The 17,597-nt window shown below is 45.4% G+C and overlaps 2 protein-coding genes across 10 annotated transcripts in view; one reads left to right on the top strand and one right to left on the bottom strand.

Moving 5' to 3' along the window:
- The window catches only part of by (focal adhesion protein tensin), a 117,612-nt gene that overhangs the window by 10,358 nt on the left and 89,657 nt on the right, over positions 1-17,597 (top strand). The window lies entirely within an intron of this gene.
- Positions 10,277-15,773, bottom strand: LOC117603402 (putative sodium-dependent multivitamin transporter). Its single transcript, XM_034322531.2, has 7 exons — positions 15,339-15,773; positions 14,963-15,094; positions 14,133-14,354; positions 13,731-14,074; positions 13,556-13,675; positions 12,621-13,295; positions 10,277-11,546 (listed from the first exon to the last, which is right to left on the bottom strand). The coding sequence occupies exons 1-7, from the start codon at positions 15,600-15,602 to the stop codon at positions 11,282-11,284; spliced, it is 2,022 nt and encodes a 673-aa protein (XP_034178422.2). The 5' UTR covers positions 15,603-15,773; the 3' UTR covers positions 10,277-11,281.

The following is a 17,597-nucleotide window of genomic DNA, read 5'->3' as shown; positions in this document are numbered from 1 at the left end:
AATCATTGTCCGCCTCATTTCCCCGCGTTCGCGTTTCGAAATTCTTTTTTGTTTCTTTGTTAATACACCCCGCCGGGGTCCCCGCTGTTATTTCTACCTGTGACAAACCCTCCAGTCTGGCGAGACGACTAATATCCGCCACGATGTAACTTCCACCCCCCTTTCCCTGGTGACAAAGACGCGTTATTGTGCACGTGCCCGCCACGCTGTCGGCTTTCAAGCAACCCCTTGCATGTTTGCGGCAACAGCAACAATAACAACGGTGTCTAGTCGCTTGCGTTGCACAAACAAGAATACCAACGAACGGAGGAAGATCATGGCTGATTTGTCCGCTCCTTTCTGATCATTTCCGCTGAAAAAAAAACCGTAGTGATATGTTATTAATGCTATCGAGCTGTGACACCTCGAGATCGATGTCTCTGTTCGAGCTCTGAGCGCGTGTCGCTTTGTGTTTGATGATTTATGAACGTGTGACTGGATGATACAGTAGACAGGTGATGATGATACTTTGTGAAAAATGTTTCAATTTTTATTAGGATTTTCAGTGGTAGAATTTCTTTCTGACTCATCCAAGAGAAAGCCGTCTTAATTAAGCTATTAATTCCGTTATTGTTTAATTAAGCACATTCAATGGGCTCTTCTGTACGATCAATACGTATCTTCTCACGTGTTCAAACAAAGGGAGGATAACAATGAACCGAGAAATTAGCACACCAGTTCCCACAACTAAGAAATTCCGGTCGCCTCCTTTTTCCTCTCAAACTATCCATTTCGTGACACGGATTTATGCTCCGGCTGGATTCGCAGACGTCTTCTATACGTGGATCGTGATCTTCGATCTCGGTTGTTTGCCTCGCGAGGATCGCCGGCTGGCTGACCTTTGGACACGTGGGTCGCTTTATCGAACTCTCTACCATTTACAGTCACCCTTTTGTCGAGAAACAAACGTCCGTACCTGCATTAAATAGTCGCAAATATTTACCGATGATTACGTGTTCCCGAGGGACGTTCGGGAACAAACATCAGCGAAGTGCAAACGAGAGTGCATCATCGCGACAATCTGATGCAAATAAAACTGCAATCTGGTTGTTGCAGAAAAAACAACACTATGGCCTGTAATGATCCTTCATGAATCAGTCTAATGATCTAATAGCCCTGCATGAATCAGTACGTTTGATCGCGGTTAGGTTACATGCGATTATAACTCTATCCCCCTTTAATTATATTAATAAATCCAATTAGGGTGGTCGCGATGGATGCAACGATAGCGAATAATCGTGTCGAGATGGTTGCGATTGCACGGGAGAGCTCGTTGTGAAAAGGTTCGCTTTCGCGCTGCTTTGTGTGTTCCAATCTTCTTTAAATCTTCGGGGACAAAGTCCAATCGATCGAATGGAAATTCCATTCTCGTTAAGTGGCTGGGTACAAGTTGGAGATATTCGAACGGGCCTAGTCGTGTCACACGGTTCGAGAAACGATCGAGAGAAATCGAACGGCTGGAGGGATTGGTAAAGGGACGGGAAAGAATGATAGAGATGGAGGGTGAAGGGATGGAAGGATGAAGAGAGATGGTAGAAGAGCAGCAGCATCTAGCATGGCAAAGCAGATTAGAGCAGGTCGGGCACAGTAAGATTTCATCTCGCTTGTCCTCTAGGCAGCCGCTTTTCATCTCCTCTCACCCTCTTCCTCCGCGTCCACCCATTCTCCTGTCGCCCTTGAATACCTTTCGCCCTAACGATAGAACGCACACGATTAAAGGCCTTGCGTACCCTTCGCAGGGCCACGTCTGTGTTCTTCCTTATCGTCACCTAGGAAAAATCGAAACCGGTTCCCATCTCGCTCGTTCAAAGAATCATCCGTTCATTAATATGACGGCTTATTACGCGCGTGTCCTGACGATTGTTTTTATTGCATTTTGCACGTGTCCGCTTCGTTACGCGATTTCTTCCTGCCCCGACACGGTCCCATTAAACGGCAATTAATTTTCGTTCGATTCTATCGATGGACTCCCGGAAAATGTTTAGTCGCTACTGTAAATCATCTATCATGTTGACTCCGTGTAAATACGTTTTATCTGATTTCGATAGCCTGATCAAGGCTGGTCTTAATTATCATTTATCGACGTTTACGACGGAGTGATTCAATTTCAAATGCTTTTGAGATATATTTTGTTAGTTGGACGCTAAAGCCAGGCGGAAGGAATCGATTAAGAAAATATAGTGGACGTTTAGCGGTGCGTTCTCCCTTTGACGTTGTCACGCTACGAAATCCTTTGATCCCCGAACGAACGCGTTCAACCCCTGTCCCTGCACAATGGGTCGATTTAAGGCGAATAAATGGCCCTTTCGTGGGTCCCGACGCATATCTAAATATTTCGAATGCCGCGCTAATGTGTCGCCGTATCGTGAGGGCACGTTCGTCGCGGCCATTCAAGAACTCACCGCTTGTTCGCCGGGGAACACGCGATCCGTTTGAAGGAAGAAACGTTGCCCGCCGTTCGGGAAAGGGATTTCACGGAAACGTCTCGACTGTGGAGCAAAGAAAAGGAGTTATGCAAATATAAAGCTTCGTCTCGAGGCGAGGAGCTCGTTAATGCATTCGAGGTGTTTCGTGTGTGGCTGCGCATAGGGAATTAATCGTCGAGCCTTTCGCGAATTTTCGTGCATTCGCTATTTCTTTCGTCGGATTTATCGGGAAAATTCGTATCGCTTCTATGCATTCATGTACCGGCGTGGAAATGAATTTTCCCTGCGCGTTGCATTAGCGGAGAACAAATCGGATTCGCGTTACTTCCGCGCGAGAAACAGCGAAGTTATTGTCGTGGAAAAGAGGAACGGTGGAGTTTGATAAATTCGTCTGAAACCATCCTGCGCATCGCGATGCATGCTGGTACTTTTGAGAGGGAATCTCGCTAACGTTGTTTATGAAAAAAAAGAAGGACGTCCATGCGGGTACGATGCTCTAAATTTAAATTCTAAAGTGACCCTGTGATATAGAGCGCTATAATGGAAATATTAAACTTTGTCGGCATCGCTATACTTGGGAACTTATTGTCACATTTTAAACATATTGTAAATATTCTTCTCGGCGAAGATATATTTCACTTTGAACGCGTTAAACGTCTCAGCTTCAACCTCTCGTCGAAAAAACCAACAAACCATTAGCGTTTACCGGATAACTGCGCTTTCGGGGCTGAGTTAAGCGCTTAAGCAAACGAGACAAGGCGTTCGCGCTTCAGCTACAGAGTCGCGAGGCAAGGTAGGATCAGGTCGAAAGAGGAGGACGATAATCTTGCCGGCTGGTCCTTGCTAGCAATGAAGAGAGGATTCCACGTTTTCGCCGCGAGCCATTATTCTACACGTGCGAACATTTCGCGGGAACAATGGTCCCGGTCGTTAGGAGGAGTTTTCGTCCTGAGTTAGGATCGCGTCCAGCCTGTATTATTCCGACGGCTTCCCGGAACGGCGTTCGTTCGTTTGTCGGCAAAAATAAGAAACCGTGAAAAACTGTGAAAGCTGCGGAGGTCCTCGAGGAACCTGCTGTCGACTGCCAGCCGGGTAGAACCTCCTTCCTTCCCTACACGTGTTTCTTTTCATCTTTGTCTCCCTTTCATCTTTATCATTCATTCTCTCCTCGTCGCTCGTTCATTGTTCAGCTCCATTACTTCTCACGAGGACATTTTCTCAAACTAATTGGACCGTCGCCTCATTAGCCACGAAACTCGAGCACAGGATCGCGTTAACCCGAACAGGCCTCTGATTGTCCCGCAAAAAAATGCACGGACCGTAAAGAGATTCGGGGCTGTTTAATTATTTGCCGCGCCGTCAACCGGTCGGGAAACGGTGCTGCTTTTTCTGTCGCATCGCGTGGCAAGCGTTAAGTGTCGTTTTGTTTATTGCAACAATTGGGGAACCTGAAAAAAGGTCATTAGTTTCGCAAATGACCCAGTGTTTCGAGAGTAAAAAATATGTTTCGCGACCTCCTTCTACAATTGTCAAATTAACTTACTCGAATGTTGAATAGTAACTATAAATCGTCGCTGTGGCAATAGGTTTCGCGTTTTTTTTTTTTTTTTTCATCGTAATAGCAAAGGTCTATCAACGCATTGTTGGTCGAAGATCAATTGGTCGAGCGATCGGGAACAGAGAGAGAGAGAGACAACACGGTCCGATCGAAGTGGGTGGATTCGTGGATGCACCCACGCAGTTCCGCGATCGTGTGCGGTAATGGACGTGGAATCGACGCAACAGTGGGAGGTGAGGCCACCCGTGGTAGCGCGTTTTACATAATCGGTCAGTCGCGAAGGGTAACGACGCGTTGCCGTTTGCGAGCCGGATCCTCTCGAGAGCAACAGCTTAAACTGGTAGAAATCGCCTCGGGACTTGTATCTTCCTAAAACTCAATCCATTCTCTACGATTGCGCACACCTATGATGGTGCATTTCAGCGGTTCGGACAGGTTGCAGTATTGCGTTCCATTGAACGATACAATTATCTCATAATCGGGTAGTCGTCGTAAATCTATCACTCGCCCGAGATTATCCCTGATTCGGGGAAAAAGAGGGCTGTAATTTAAGATAGATGAAAGGGTCCGAAGGTATTCTAATCCCAGAAAGGGGCCGGAAAGTCAAAGAGTCCTCGGTGGTTGGTCGAGCAAAGACAAAGGGAGATCTGATGATCGACGACACCAGAGATCTTTCGGGTTGTATCCTGTGACCTCCCAGCAGGATAAATCGTCGTGGGACCGAAAGCTGGCTGTTCCATGCTTCCGTTAACACCGTCTCCACTTGTGGGTTCCTCTCTCGATCGACCGGTTAATCTTGGATCACCTGAACAACCTGTCCACCTGGGATCTCGAATTACGCATGGAAAAAGTTGCCTGCTTCTTGTTTATACGCGACCTGCCTCGAAGGGAAGAAAGGACCAGGGACTTGTTTCCCCTCGATCCTTCTGGCGTGAATCTCCCCACAAGTGGCAGTTTAAACGGTCCTACGAGATTAATGCGCCACTCTCGGAGAGGGAGACCTCTCGGGTCGTGTCAAAACATGTGGACCGAACTGCCACCAGCATCCAACCGTGATTATCACATCCAACAGTTAAGTGCTTCCGTCTACACTCCGGGAAAAATTGAAAGTGTTGGTCGTTTAATTTTTTATTATATATAGAGGGGGGCTGGGAAATATTGAAAAGAAAAATCAACTAATTAGTCTTTGAGTGAAGCTGATTTATTTTATTGTAGATTTATTTTACAAAAGTTTTTCTTTTTTCTTTTTTTTTTTTGAGGTATTTGGAGAGTTTTCTTTCGCTGAATTTTTCTGGAAAAATCCACAGGTCTGCCACGTTAATCGCGGTTGGCACTTGCCAGGAAACGAGACGTGTCGATAGTCGGCTTCATCAGAGCTTTCGAAACGAACATCGAAAATCGAGCTTCGATTCTGGCACGTCCTCAGAGGGTTACGTAATTCGGTCGTTGCACTTCGTGCTAAAATTTTGCCGTTTGCTTTCGGTTCCGCCTTAGTCATCCTTGTTACCACGAAATTCCGAAATATCCTAGGTTAGACCAAGAATAATAGCCTAGATTGTTAGCTCCGAACGTGCAGTTTCCCGATAATATTCGTTTCCGGTTATTCAAATGGGGTCGAACGCTGGTACCTCAACTATTTGAAATTTGTATTTTTAGACCTTTCAGTTTCATTCCTCGAACGTTTTGCAATGGAATATTATTCTAGGCCAAGATTCCTTCACGTAATCACTTCCTTAAATTTTTTCTCAATCTCGAACAATCTTGAAGCAACCTTCGTTTCACGGAAAACGCGAGCAAGAAGCATGCCTGAGCGTAAACGATTAACCGACACGCGTTAAATAATGCAAGAAGCATCGGATAAATTCTGTCGCGATCCAACGTTTCCTCGAGTGTCACCAGAAGAGACCCATCGAAGCCGTGTTCCGGTCTTCGATCAGGCACCGCGCGATCGTTAACGTGTGTCAACGAGGAGAGTCCATCACTGTCCGGTCGGGGCCATTGTCTTTGCGGGACGAGGACATTGTTGTCACTGGTCGGGAAAAGAAGGAATCCATGCTGGCACTAGACCGCGAAACCAACATCGTGGAATAAGATAAACGAGAAAAGAGGGCGAAGGAGAGAAAGAATGCGAAACAATCAATCCGGACGGGCAATCGAGTTCTCCTGGATTCCATGGTAATCATGGAGGAGACCGGTCTCGATTATGGCTTATTTTCTTTCCACTCAATGGCGCCGCGTGACGCAAACGACCCTTAACGCGTGCAAGTGTGAAAAAATGATTAAAAACACATTTCCAGTCCACGGTCTAATCGAAGACATACATTAGCATAACATTTGGTTATCATAATGCGAGAGACAACATTAAGACACGTTCCTGATTTTCAATCGGGCTACGCCCTAGGGTATGCGGACTGGTTCTTTATCCGATTCCAAGGCAATTATTCCGGTCTCCGAGGCAATTAAGTCCGATGCAAATCGAATTGATTTTGATAAGCGATCGAGAGCCGACCTTCGCTCTCATACTTTATTATTATTGCGTAATAAAGACCTCGTGATAGATTCCTTTCTTCTGATAGTAATCGCAAGACGATTGTATAATTATTCTAATGCAATTCGTTGCATATCAATTGAGCCAATCGTAGAAACGACACGAAAAATCCATCACAATTAAAACGACGGTATTTCTCGTAAATCTCGATTCGAATTGTGTTCAATAGTTCACATCGAAAAAATAATATAGAAGCAGTTGAGAAATAAATAAATAAGACTAACAATGTGCGATATATTAGCGCTACCTGATCGCTTCGATAAATACTAAATAACAAAAGGTGATCAATCGCGGTCAAACATTCTTAATGGCACTCTTATGGCACAAAGGACCTATTGGAAACTCCGACGTCTGACAGTAGCTATTAGCTTCGATACACGTGTGACTAATGGCGCCCATATTTTCCAAGGAGGGTGTGGTGATTTGCAGAATACAAAGTTCAAACGGTCTTAGGTATATCAGCGTACAGTAGAAACACAATTTTTCCGACTGCGCCATCGAATGATTCTCTGTAGATATATATTTCACGTTCAAATCGTTTCAATTTGTTCCCCGGGAATGAACGGAAAAAAATAAATCATCGAAGAAGCCCGTGCGGTCTGGAAGATGGTTCAGGACGAAGGTCCGATAGGGATGCACATAGGAGGTCGAGTCACAATGGCCGTTCGAACTTTTGAAGCATCCTCTCGTCCCTTCTCTTTCGCAGCCGCAGTCGCATTTAAAATTGAAATCACGAACCCTCTCCGGTTCTCTCGTGCCTCATATGCGCTCGCCAGGATACTCGTACGATCTTGATCATCGACGCTCCTTTTCCACGGCATATATTTTTTTTTCATCTCATCCTACTCTTCGTGCCCTTCCATTCGTCCTCTCGTTCCATCACCCGCGTTTTTTTTTCTTTTTTTATCTCGTCGCGTTCCTGCGGTCGCTCATAAACGGCGTCGCATGAATTTGCATGAGCCCGATCCGTCTGGCGCTGGTCCAGGACGAATTTCTGGCAGCGATCCTTCTCACGAACGACTCATTCATCGATCCTGACCGTCGACGGATGAGTGTTTATACTGCCACGGATCCGCTCTCGGAAGCTGCATACGTTTGCTCCGAACAATCACCGCCTCGCGTGTTTGCACTTCGACGGAATTCTGTGTGCTTAATACGATAATATTGATAGTAATTGCTTGCACTGTGACGAGAAGGTATCGCGGTACAGATGGGGTTTATTCGAAAAATACTTTATTATTTGATTTGGCTGGAAGAACGATTCGAAATAAAGGATGGGATTTTCTCAGTAGCAATAATCATTTCACACGGTTGTCCCATGGAGACAGTGGCGAACGGCCGAGGTTGCTTCTTCCATCGCGTCGCGAAGGTCGGTAGGAGAGGTTCATTGGGTGGTTTTGCGGTTAAATCGGCTGGGAGCCATTCGACTCGCCGCAATGTACGCGGCGAGGGAACCGAACACGCTTGTTGCACGCTCAAAGACGAAAAGGACGACGACTTCTGGGGCTAGTTCCATGAACATAAGTCGCCATGGTGTTTTTGCTCGTTTTGCAGCGGCTAGGTGCCGCCGCGGCCATAAGATCCCATGGATCTGACGTAAGATGGATATCGTATTCCCTATAATGCATAGCCGGCCGTATCGTGAATTCCGTGAAGAAGCGTCTTGCGCCTCGGCCAGAGCTCGTGCACGAACTGTCTTTTGCATAGGTTATCGTGAAAGACCCAGGATACGGCCATAGTCTCTTCTCGCATTCTTTTCGACCTGTCCGTGAAGGCGGTTTCCGTGCCACATCATGCTTACCTTTTCTTGCGTTTCTTCGCTCCAACCACGTGCTTCTGTAAACACCGCGTCCAATCGGCAATCCACCTGGAGGAATTTCACTCCGAGGAATTCGACGCCAACGAAGGATTTAATTAACACTTGGGAAGAATTTTTGCGGAGGGATTGCGATATTCATAATGTCAGTTAATTTGAATGCTCAGAATACTATGTTATATCGTGGAACAAGGAAGGGTGCTCGAAGAGAATTCTTTCGAGCATAAGAATTTTTTCGCTCGACTTCCTGATGGATCGAGCGGAGGAGTTTCGTGAAAGGCAAACTCTCTCGTGGTCGATCCATGCCTGGCCGTGCAGCTGATACTTCCATCTGCCGCGATCTTATTGCCCTCCCGCACTTATTCGTCCGAGCATTTGTTCGCACTTTGTCGGCACGGTTGTTACGGCACGAAAGGTGTTCGATGTACCCGCTTCGATCGGAGCATTGTTCGTTTTACGGTCACGCAACGAATACCGGGTTGCTTCTGGAAGTTCCAAGTATTTTTCTAAAATATTTTAACTTGATACGATTGCAACCATCTTCCCCAGTCGGATTTTTCATAAAGAAGTCTAGTAGATTATAAATTCATCCCTGCGTTTAACGAGTGTCTTCTTTTGTTTCGTAAAGCAAATGGAAGCTGCAAGCGTGGCCATAAATGATAAACGACTGCGAGAAACAAAAGAGTCGAGGAGGAACAACAAAAGACACGTGTGTTTGAAATTTTAATAAACGCGTTTCGTAAAAAGGTTTTCGTTGAAATAGAGGCGGCCGTGTGTGTCGCAACAATAAAATAACAATTTCCTCGTGCACACCGGTCGAAGAGCAACCCCTTAATCACGTTAACGACGCGTTGGATAGGGGCCTGTTTAAACGCCATATCCGATATTACGTTGAACCAGCAACGTTCTCACGCGCGTTTTTCTTTCTCCTCTTTATTCTCTTCCTTTTCTTTTCCAAGGGAGCGTTCGTTCTCGCGCGATGGGTGTGCCTGCGTCAACAAACGGGCAACCATAGGCCAGCACGAAGCCACCTTTCTTCTTCTTCTTGGTACCGGTGAAAAATTTATGTGGTCGAACGTGTGCGAATCGACGCACGTGTCCGAAAATTTGGTTGATCGATGACGCGTACGAAAACAGCGTCACGTCGACAGGAAATTAATCGACTGTTCGACGCCATAGGCGGCTTTTGTTGTTTTATTTTTCACCCGTACCCTCGTATCCGACGAATTTCAGCTTTAAATTCTACCTGTTCATTCCCGCTTGTAATTCTCATCCACACGCTCGACAAGCCCGTCCGGACGGAATGATTCGATCTAACGCGAGCATTTTTAACCGTGAAACAGTTTATTTTTTATTTTTTTTTTTTTTACAAGAGATTTTATTTAAATTTTCTACGTCGAAAGCCAGCCGAACGAACATTCGAACCAGCCGCGATTAAACGAATTATAAAGTACCGTTCCCACTCGACCGAGAATTGGGCGGAGGAAGCAATTGCGCGGGTAAATTACGACAATTCTGTTTCCGCAAACAACGGGGGACGAACGCGTTATCATTGCGAGCAACAATTTTTGCCAGGGAGATATACATGACCGGCGATCATTTCGGTTGGGAAATTTAATGAAACGGCTGGTCACTTTCGATGAAAGAAGCAATTATCGTATATTGTGTTTTTTAAGGTGGGGTCAATAAAGTGTGTTAAACATATAATTTTTAACGAAAAGGTTTCACATATTGGAAGAATAATTGAAAAAGAACAGTGTAAAATTTAGAGAATGAAAATGAAAGTTATTTAAAATATAGAATTAAATTAAAATTGAGGCTCTTTCCATGGTCCGTCGTCCGAGAATTAATACGTTTACCATTACTACTTATTTTTATGAGTTCTCCATGTCAGTTGAATGATATTCCTTCTAATAAGCGTTATTCATTCCAACTAGTACCACTTACCCTGTAACTCTGTCTTTTAACGCTCATTGAGAAGCAGGCCTGATAACGGGACCGTGGAATGAGGTTTAATTAAAGGAATTACGAGATCGTTCGCACCGTGTCGTGGCAAATTGGTCGCGGGCTATCACGAGATAAGTCACGGTAATTTTTCGACGTGTTTCACAACGAAAGGACGGTATCGTCCACGCACCGGTTTGACCCACATGGTCGGACAGCTTCATTCGCGGATGGCTCGCATCCTTTTCCGCCAATCGTCGCTCGTTGAGTTGCAAATGAACGTAGAAACGAGCGAGTCGAGTGGGTAAATTTAGCACGCGATCGAACGACGCGTGTTAAACTGGTTGCAAGATTTTATTAAATTACCATCTGGCTGTCGCGGGGGGATGAGTTACGGCTAATGAAATCGTCGGGACGATTAATAATTACGGCCATATAACCGCGACACTTGATCGACCTATGTTTACTTTATTAATGAGCCTTATTAGAAGAATTATATTGGATTATTTTCTTTATAGAGAGATTACTATTTCCAACACGAACGGGTTGAACACGTGTTATTAAGCAGAGGTTCCCAAACCTGGTCAAACTTGTTCGTGAAAGTTGGTGCTTATGTTTCCAGGTACATATCTGGTAAACCACGAAGTTGCAGCGATTCGTTGTTGCAAATCCTCTTATAACGAGCACCCTATTGTTGCATAAATTTTGTGGGACCACATTTCAATTTCGCTTAAACACGAATTTATTTACGTTCACCAGCGAGCTCTGTCGAAGTTTTTAGAGAATTCTACATCATTTTAATATCCCTGAAATTTTTACCAAATAATTGCAAAATAGGAAGCAAAATTACAATTTATGATTGTTCGATCAACTTGAAAACGCTCCACTCTAATCTCTTTCACCTCTTTCCATTCGTGTCGATACCATGGTCGACTTAATCCATCTTCGTTTCACCTTCTGTTCTCCAACACGAACACCTGACTGCTTCTAGTTTTCTCAGCGTCCTCTCTTCGCCGTTTAATCCTGGACGCCAGGAGAGGCGTGAACAAATTGGGATCCGGTTCACGAGTGTCCTTCTGACATATTCTCTTCGCGAGCAAGCTGGTTAGGTAGCCCACGAGCAGCGTGATGGTTAATCCCATGGGACTGTACCACATGTAGGAAATACGATACAAGTAGAAGTAAGAAGGATCTTCTGGTGGTGCCTCGGTGCTACTGTAAATTAAAATTTAATTGCTCAAGGATTTGAATAATTTTCAAGCACACCAATGAATAAATTATAAACACTCTGTTCTCTCCAAAATTTCACGGCGTATTCTAACGTAAAATAATAATTATCGTCGCGAATGATCGAACAGGTTTAGCGCGTGGCAGTAGATAGGACGTTCCTAAACGGAAGGCGAAAAACACCTTGTCGGTAGTTTAGCGAAGAGAAAGCAATACCGCTGGAACGCGGCAAGAACTTGAAGAGGTCGTAATCATGGTTTATTAACGGGCAATTAGCGTTACTTACTATCGTGGGAAACGATGTACATTGGTTATGAGAAAGCAGCGTATGAAAAAGAAACCGGGAAGTAATCGTTTTGCTTTTCAACCGATTATTGCTACCACCTGATACCTCCACACCCATGTTATCGCGTCGCAAGTGATTAGAATCAAGGATAACGTAAATACTGAAACCGATTCATTTTAATTAATCCTTCATCAACGTTCTTATCTAACGCTAACTTTTACCTGTCGATGAAATCTTCCGTTTCGAATAAATTTATACCGTTTTCGCTCTATATTGCTAGACAATCTGTCGACCTTTGCTCGCCGAACGTTTTACCGACTTTTTGCGGCAATAGCTAAATCGACTGGTAACACGTGTGTCTACGATTTCCTTATTGGAAAGGAAATCTCGTTGAAACGGTCTGGGAGCGTGAACGGTTATAAAAATGATCACGGGAAGCCTTTTATACCGATTCCGGAAACTGGGTCGCGCCACAGTTCATTTCTAACCGAACACAGAGAAAGCTAAAGGAAGAAGTTGAATCGAATAGTAAATCACCGATTCTAGTACTTAGGATATTATACATGGTGAACTATGATCAAAAGACGATAACGAGAAGATATAAAAATCCCAGCGAACTCGATTTTCATTCTCAGAACAGTTTTAAAACTGGTTCATTTATCTACTCTCAGAGTACGTTCAAGAGCCCCTAATTATACTTTGAAGTACCGCTGCCAGGGTGTATTAAAGCAACTGTAACAAGTTCACTTTCTTAACAAGCAAAAAATGAAACTTACCCGTTAAGTTGCGTGGCGTTTCGATAACGAAGCAACGCTGTGGAGTTCTCACAGCCGTCGACGGACAACGGAAGAATGGCTGCCACCGGTTTCGGTTTGCCAAACGCTGCCCAGAGGCAGGTGATCAGAGCAGAGATCGTTCCGACAACAGCGCCGGTCTCGTTCGCGCTTTCGACGAACATTCCCAGCGTAAAAATTCCGAGAATAGGTCCGTTAATGGCCCCGGAGATCCCTATTGCTGCCTCGACCAGGGTGCCCATGGATTTAGCCATGAACGCGACAGCCATGCAAACCAAGCCGTTGAATATACCTAATAATTTACCGATCAGAGTAGCTTTCTCGTTTGGAAATTGCACACCGGTCGCCTGGCATAAAGGTTTCACGTAGTCCTCCAACGCCATCGCGGCCAAAGCATTCAACGTGGCGGAAATGGTACTGAGGCTGGCGCTGAAGATACCGGAAATGAAGAGTCCAGTGATACCAGGAACCCGTGACATCCGTTCGGCAGCGAAGAAGGGCATTATTTTGTCGAAGCTTGAGATCTTGCCGGATGTGACAGGATCGCAGTCCTTGTAGATCATGTACAGGACCAAGCCCGAGTAGGACGTCAACAGTCCCAGTGATAAGGTGATGGGACCACTCAGCAATAACGCGTTCTGCGAATCCTTGAAGCTCCTGCGCAAGAAATGGCACTTATGGGATATTAATTGAAAGCTGCAAGGATCTTGCAATAAAATTAATCTTAATACAATTTATATCAAGAACACTCCAAGTAGTTAATTCTAATTTTAATGAAACTTGGATGAAACCTGATCACCTGTCTCGTTCAAGCTTATCAAAATGTCCCTCGTAATTGGCCATTAACCAGTTCAACATAATTCGACATATCCTCCGGTAAATATATCCCGTCCGGTAATCATATTAAGTACACGCACCTGGCGGTGAGCAAACGTTGCACCTGAACCTGATTCACAGCGTACAAGGAGAGAAAGATGGTGGTGCTACCGATCAGAAGGGACCACCAAGTGTGCCGTATCGTTGGATCAAATCTGAAACTAGAGAGGAATTTCATTCGTGTACGTACGCGTACACACGACCGTGTGTACTTACTCGAAAAAATTCAATCGTCCGCCCTGTTCGGCGGTGCTCCACACATCGGACAAGCCTTCGTCGAGATCGGTAGCCGCGATCCCTAGGACACAAGCGACTCCGGCGAACATCAACAGTCCCTGAAAGACGTCGGTGATCAGGACAGCCTTGATGCCACCTACGGTCGAGTAAAAGGTACAAATCACCCCGATCAGCAACACGCTCGTGGTCCCTGACAGACCGGTCGTTGCTTCGAGGGCTAACGAGGGCGCGAATAACACAACGCCGGTGTACATCATCAGTTGAAGGAAATTAGCTCCGCTAGCCACTAGACGAGCCTTCATCCCGAAACGTTTTTCTAAATACTGATGAACAGAAGAAGAGAAAATGGAAGATATTTGAAATGGATCGTTGGCCAATTACCTCATAGACGCTCGTTGCCTTGAGCTTGTAGAAAACCGGAAGGTAGAGGTAGAGGGCGATCGGTGTACCGACGAATCCGCCCAAGTACAGCAGCGTGACTTGCGTACCGTGGACGTAATTTTCCGCGCTGATTCCGAGCAACGTGATCGCCGACATGAAAGACACCGCCAGCGCGATCGCTAGAGGAATAACGCCCATCGATCGATTCGCCGAGAAGTATTCCTGTAGGTGTTAATCAAGAAACGTATCGGTTTAAAAACTTACTCACCCGGAAGACGGATCATTTCAAGGGTTGAATGACTCTGACATCAAAACACGTGGTCGGTAGAATGACGGAATGAATCGATCGATCATGAAGGAGTATTTCATTGGTGCCTTCGACGCGATACCTCCGACGGAATGAGTAGCAGAAAGGACGAGAATGTTGTTCGCGCAATTCATACGTTATCATTGTTATTGTATCGTTATCACGGGAGAGCGATCGTACCGTGTGAGTAGACACTTTTCGCCTGGCCCTAACTCGATTCGCAATAACGTTTCGACGTTAATTAACGTTCGGCCGATCGAGCGGCGGTGTATCGATAAATTAAATAGCGTTCTCGATAGTTGGCAATTTGTGTCGATAGCAATATTTATCGCGCGGCAAGATCGATCGTTCGATAGCGGTGAAAGATCTCCCTCGAACTCGGTTGCCGCTCGTGATCTAAGAACGTGCCAAGCCGGACTCTGCTATTTCGAGCGACGTTTTATCACGGATATTGGATCGAACCCGGCTCGACGTCGCGTCGATTCGATCTTCCGCGTCGAAATTAATTTTCCAACAGTTTAACCTCGGCCGTGCGTTGTCTGCCGCCCGTGAATCGGTAGTAGATCCCGATCCCCGCTGAAATTGACAGCATTACACCGATGACAAGATAATCCGCCCATTGCAACGTGGATACCCTATCATCTTTCCTCTGCTCCTGAAACGAAATTGATTCCCTCCTTTGTGCAAATTCTTTCAAAAGAAGAAAAAAAGCTATCAAGAATCAGCAAAACTTTACAACCGCCTTGAGACTGTACGTTTCGCGCGTACCAGACTCTCGCAACAAAGGCTCGATCGAACGTTTTAAAGTGAAGTTTAATCAAAGTTTGAAGTTGTTGAACGCTTTCCTCGGAATAGAGAAGCTGTATACGTTGCAGGGCTTTTATGGAAAGAGCACTCACGTCCATTCTGCGGGATCCGTTGGTTGCGATAGCATCAACTCGCGATACACGAGAAATTCGATATCGCGAGCTTCTTCCTGAATCGTTCTGCGGCGACGAGGAACAGGCTGGCAACGTAACAGACGGATGGAACCCGCGTGAACCAATGGCACGAGAAGAAAAGCCAGGCGAATATCCTGAGGAAAGAAGCGACCGGGACTCGCCACCTGCGTGTTTTGTGGCCGAGTGTCTTCGTTTTGAACGATGGGAAAAAAGAGGTTCCATTACGTAAAGCTTGGCTCAGCATCTTTTTCGTTCGAAAACACGCAAAGGCGGGTCATTTTTTACCAATAAAAAAATTCGAACGGGAAGAATCGTAACGACAATTTTGTAAAAATTAAAAAAGTCAAAATTTCGAGGTAACTCTATATCTATCCAACGACGAGAAAAATGAATCTTATGATTTAATGACTGTTTAATTATGTAAAGTCGATAAGGGAACCCTTGCGAAAGAACCAGTTCGATTTCCAATGGAGCCGCGGTCTACCGACGCGAAGCTGACCGTCACGAATAATTAATCTCGGAAAGGTTAATGAATTCAGGATAAAGGGGAATTTTCGTCGGGCGAATTCCTGTCGCGGGGCCGAGTGAACGAATCTGTAAGCAAAGAGGCGTTCGAATCCCCTTGGTCGACGAGGAAATTCATGTTGGAGGCTGATCGATTTGTACCGTTCCTTTGAAGCCTCTTAATTGGAGAGGCAAACAAATGAAAAGATCAAAGGGCAATTGTTTGCCGAACTATGGAGATCGATCGATCGAGTGTAACGCGCAAGGTTCGTAGTCATGAACGTTGTTCTACGCCAATGTCGTGTCGCTGGTGCATAACAATTATTCGCAAGACGGTAGCTGCCGGTCGTAATGTAATTTCCTAGCGTTACGAGGCACAATCGACGAGGGGCCATCGGCTATTATTCCGAGCAGGGAAGCACCCATAGAAACGTACGACCAGCGAGAAGATTCCACAGGGTTCCGTCGATCTTTATCCACGCTGCACAAAGGTGTTCATCAAGATCGGTAGAAATACGGACGCGTATAGCTCCATCCGTTGAGAATCGATCGTGAGAAATTTATAAAATATAGAAAAGAAAATTATTTGTTAAAATTGAACGAGTAATTCCGCCGGAAGAATTTTAGTTGCCAGTTTAATAGAAGAAGAGCGGTTGATTCCAAAGTGTTAAGCGGGTAATATCGCTTCTTCACCGTCTAATGCGAGTTGATTACCCGACACGATTTGCCAACACGAATTTATTTCTTCCCGACGTAATTGCACGATGCCCCGTGTTCTCGAGGTTAATGGAGATCCCTGTTGAGCGTCGTCCAATTTTCGACATTGTTACTCGACCGTTGACTGGCTCGTTTTACGCCGATGTTGGTCGCCGACGAAGAAGCTCCGCTGAAAGACGATAGACGAACGGGATGAACGACGAAAGAGGAGAAAAGGAGGAGCCCGTAAGTGGCGAATTCCCGTCATTAAGTCGTTAGTCGGACGCAGGAGGACATCAGGCTTAACTGTCGGTTAACTGGTTGCTGAACTTGATCAGTCGATCGAACTTTATCCTACATGTTTTCACCCCCGCTTCGTGTTTTATATCGAAACAGCCGATATTATGAATTCTATGACGAGAGAAAGAGCAGATTGGAAAATACATAAATCTTCGAAGCATGAATTCTAAGATTCAGTTCGCAAGAGAAATACCGCGAGTCGCTCTCCAGATTCTCCTGTTCAGATAATCACGATGTCGTGTTCCCGCTCGCATGGTCTCCCCTTTTTCAGTTAGTTAGACGGAAGAAGGTGAGACACACTCGTAGATTGAAGATCAGACGTGCTTTTGCCTAAAGCACGCGCGGACTCGAGCGTCGTAAGGAGAAGCTCGTTATTATAGTTGGATACTCGTAGTAAGACGTCTTGAAGGGTCTTCTTTAAACTTGCTTACATTCGCACGCACATTTTTACGGCGAGACACTCGCCCGTGTAATCTCGAACGCTCTCGTGGAAGTTGCAAGCGGTCTTTTCTAAGAGCAAACAGTTCATTAAACCACGCCTCGTAAGCCACGCTAAGACGTTTGCTCGAACAAGCCAACTTGTTCCAGCGGTTTTGCATAAGCTGCCTCGTAAACAATCTTCTGAACGCATTCCAACGTGTACACGACAGAAATTCTTAACGTTCAGATTCGTTAAAAGTTCAGGTACAAACTTTATTATTCCTTCAAGGTAATTAC

Source organism: Osmia lignaria, chromosome 4, assembly GCF_051020975.1.
Source record: "Osmia lignaria lignaria isolate PbOS001 chromosome 4, iyOsmLign1, whole genome shotgun sequence".
Classification (NCBI taxonomy): domain Eukaryota; kingdom Metazoa; phylum Arthropoda; class Insecta; order Hymenoptera; family Megachilidae; genus Osmia; species Osmia lignaria.
Note: the sequence above shows the minus strand (reverse complement) of the source record. Positions and strands in the feature narration are given on the sequence as shown.

What these genes read in the sequence shown, in the direction of transcription:
- LOC117603402 (XM_034322531.2), bottom strand. Translation starts at nt 15,602, where the DNA reads ATGGAACCTCTTTTTTCCCATCGTTCAAAACGAAGACACTCGGCCACA. An exon ending in GGACGATTGAATTTTTTCGA is followed by an intron (nt 13,676 to 13,730) that starts GTAAGTACACAC and finishes ATTCCTCTCTAG; the next exon opens with TTTCAGATTTGATCCAACGA. An exon ending in AACGCCACGCAACTTAACGG is followed by an intron (nt 11,547 to 12,620) that starts GTAAGTTTCATT and finishes TTTAATTTACAG; the next exon opens with TAGCACCGAGGCACCACCAG.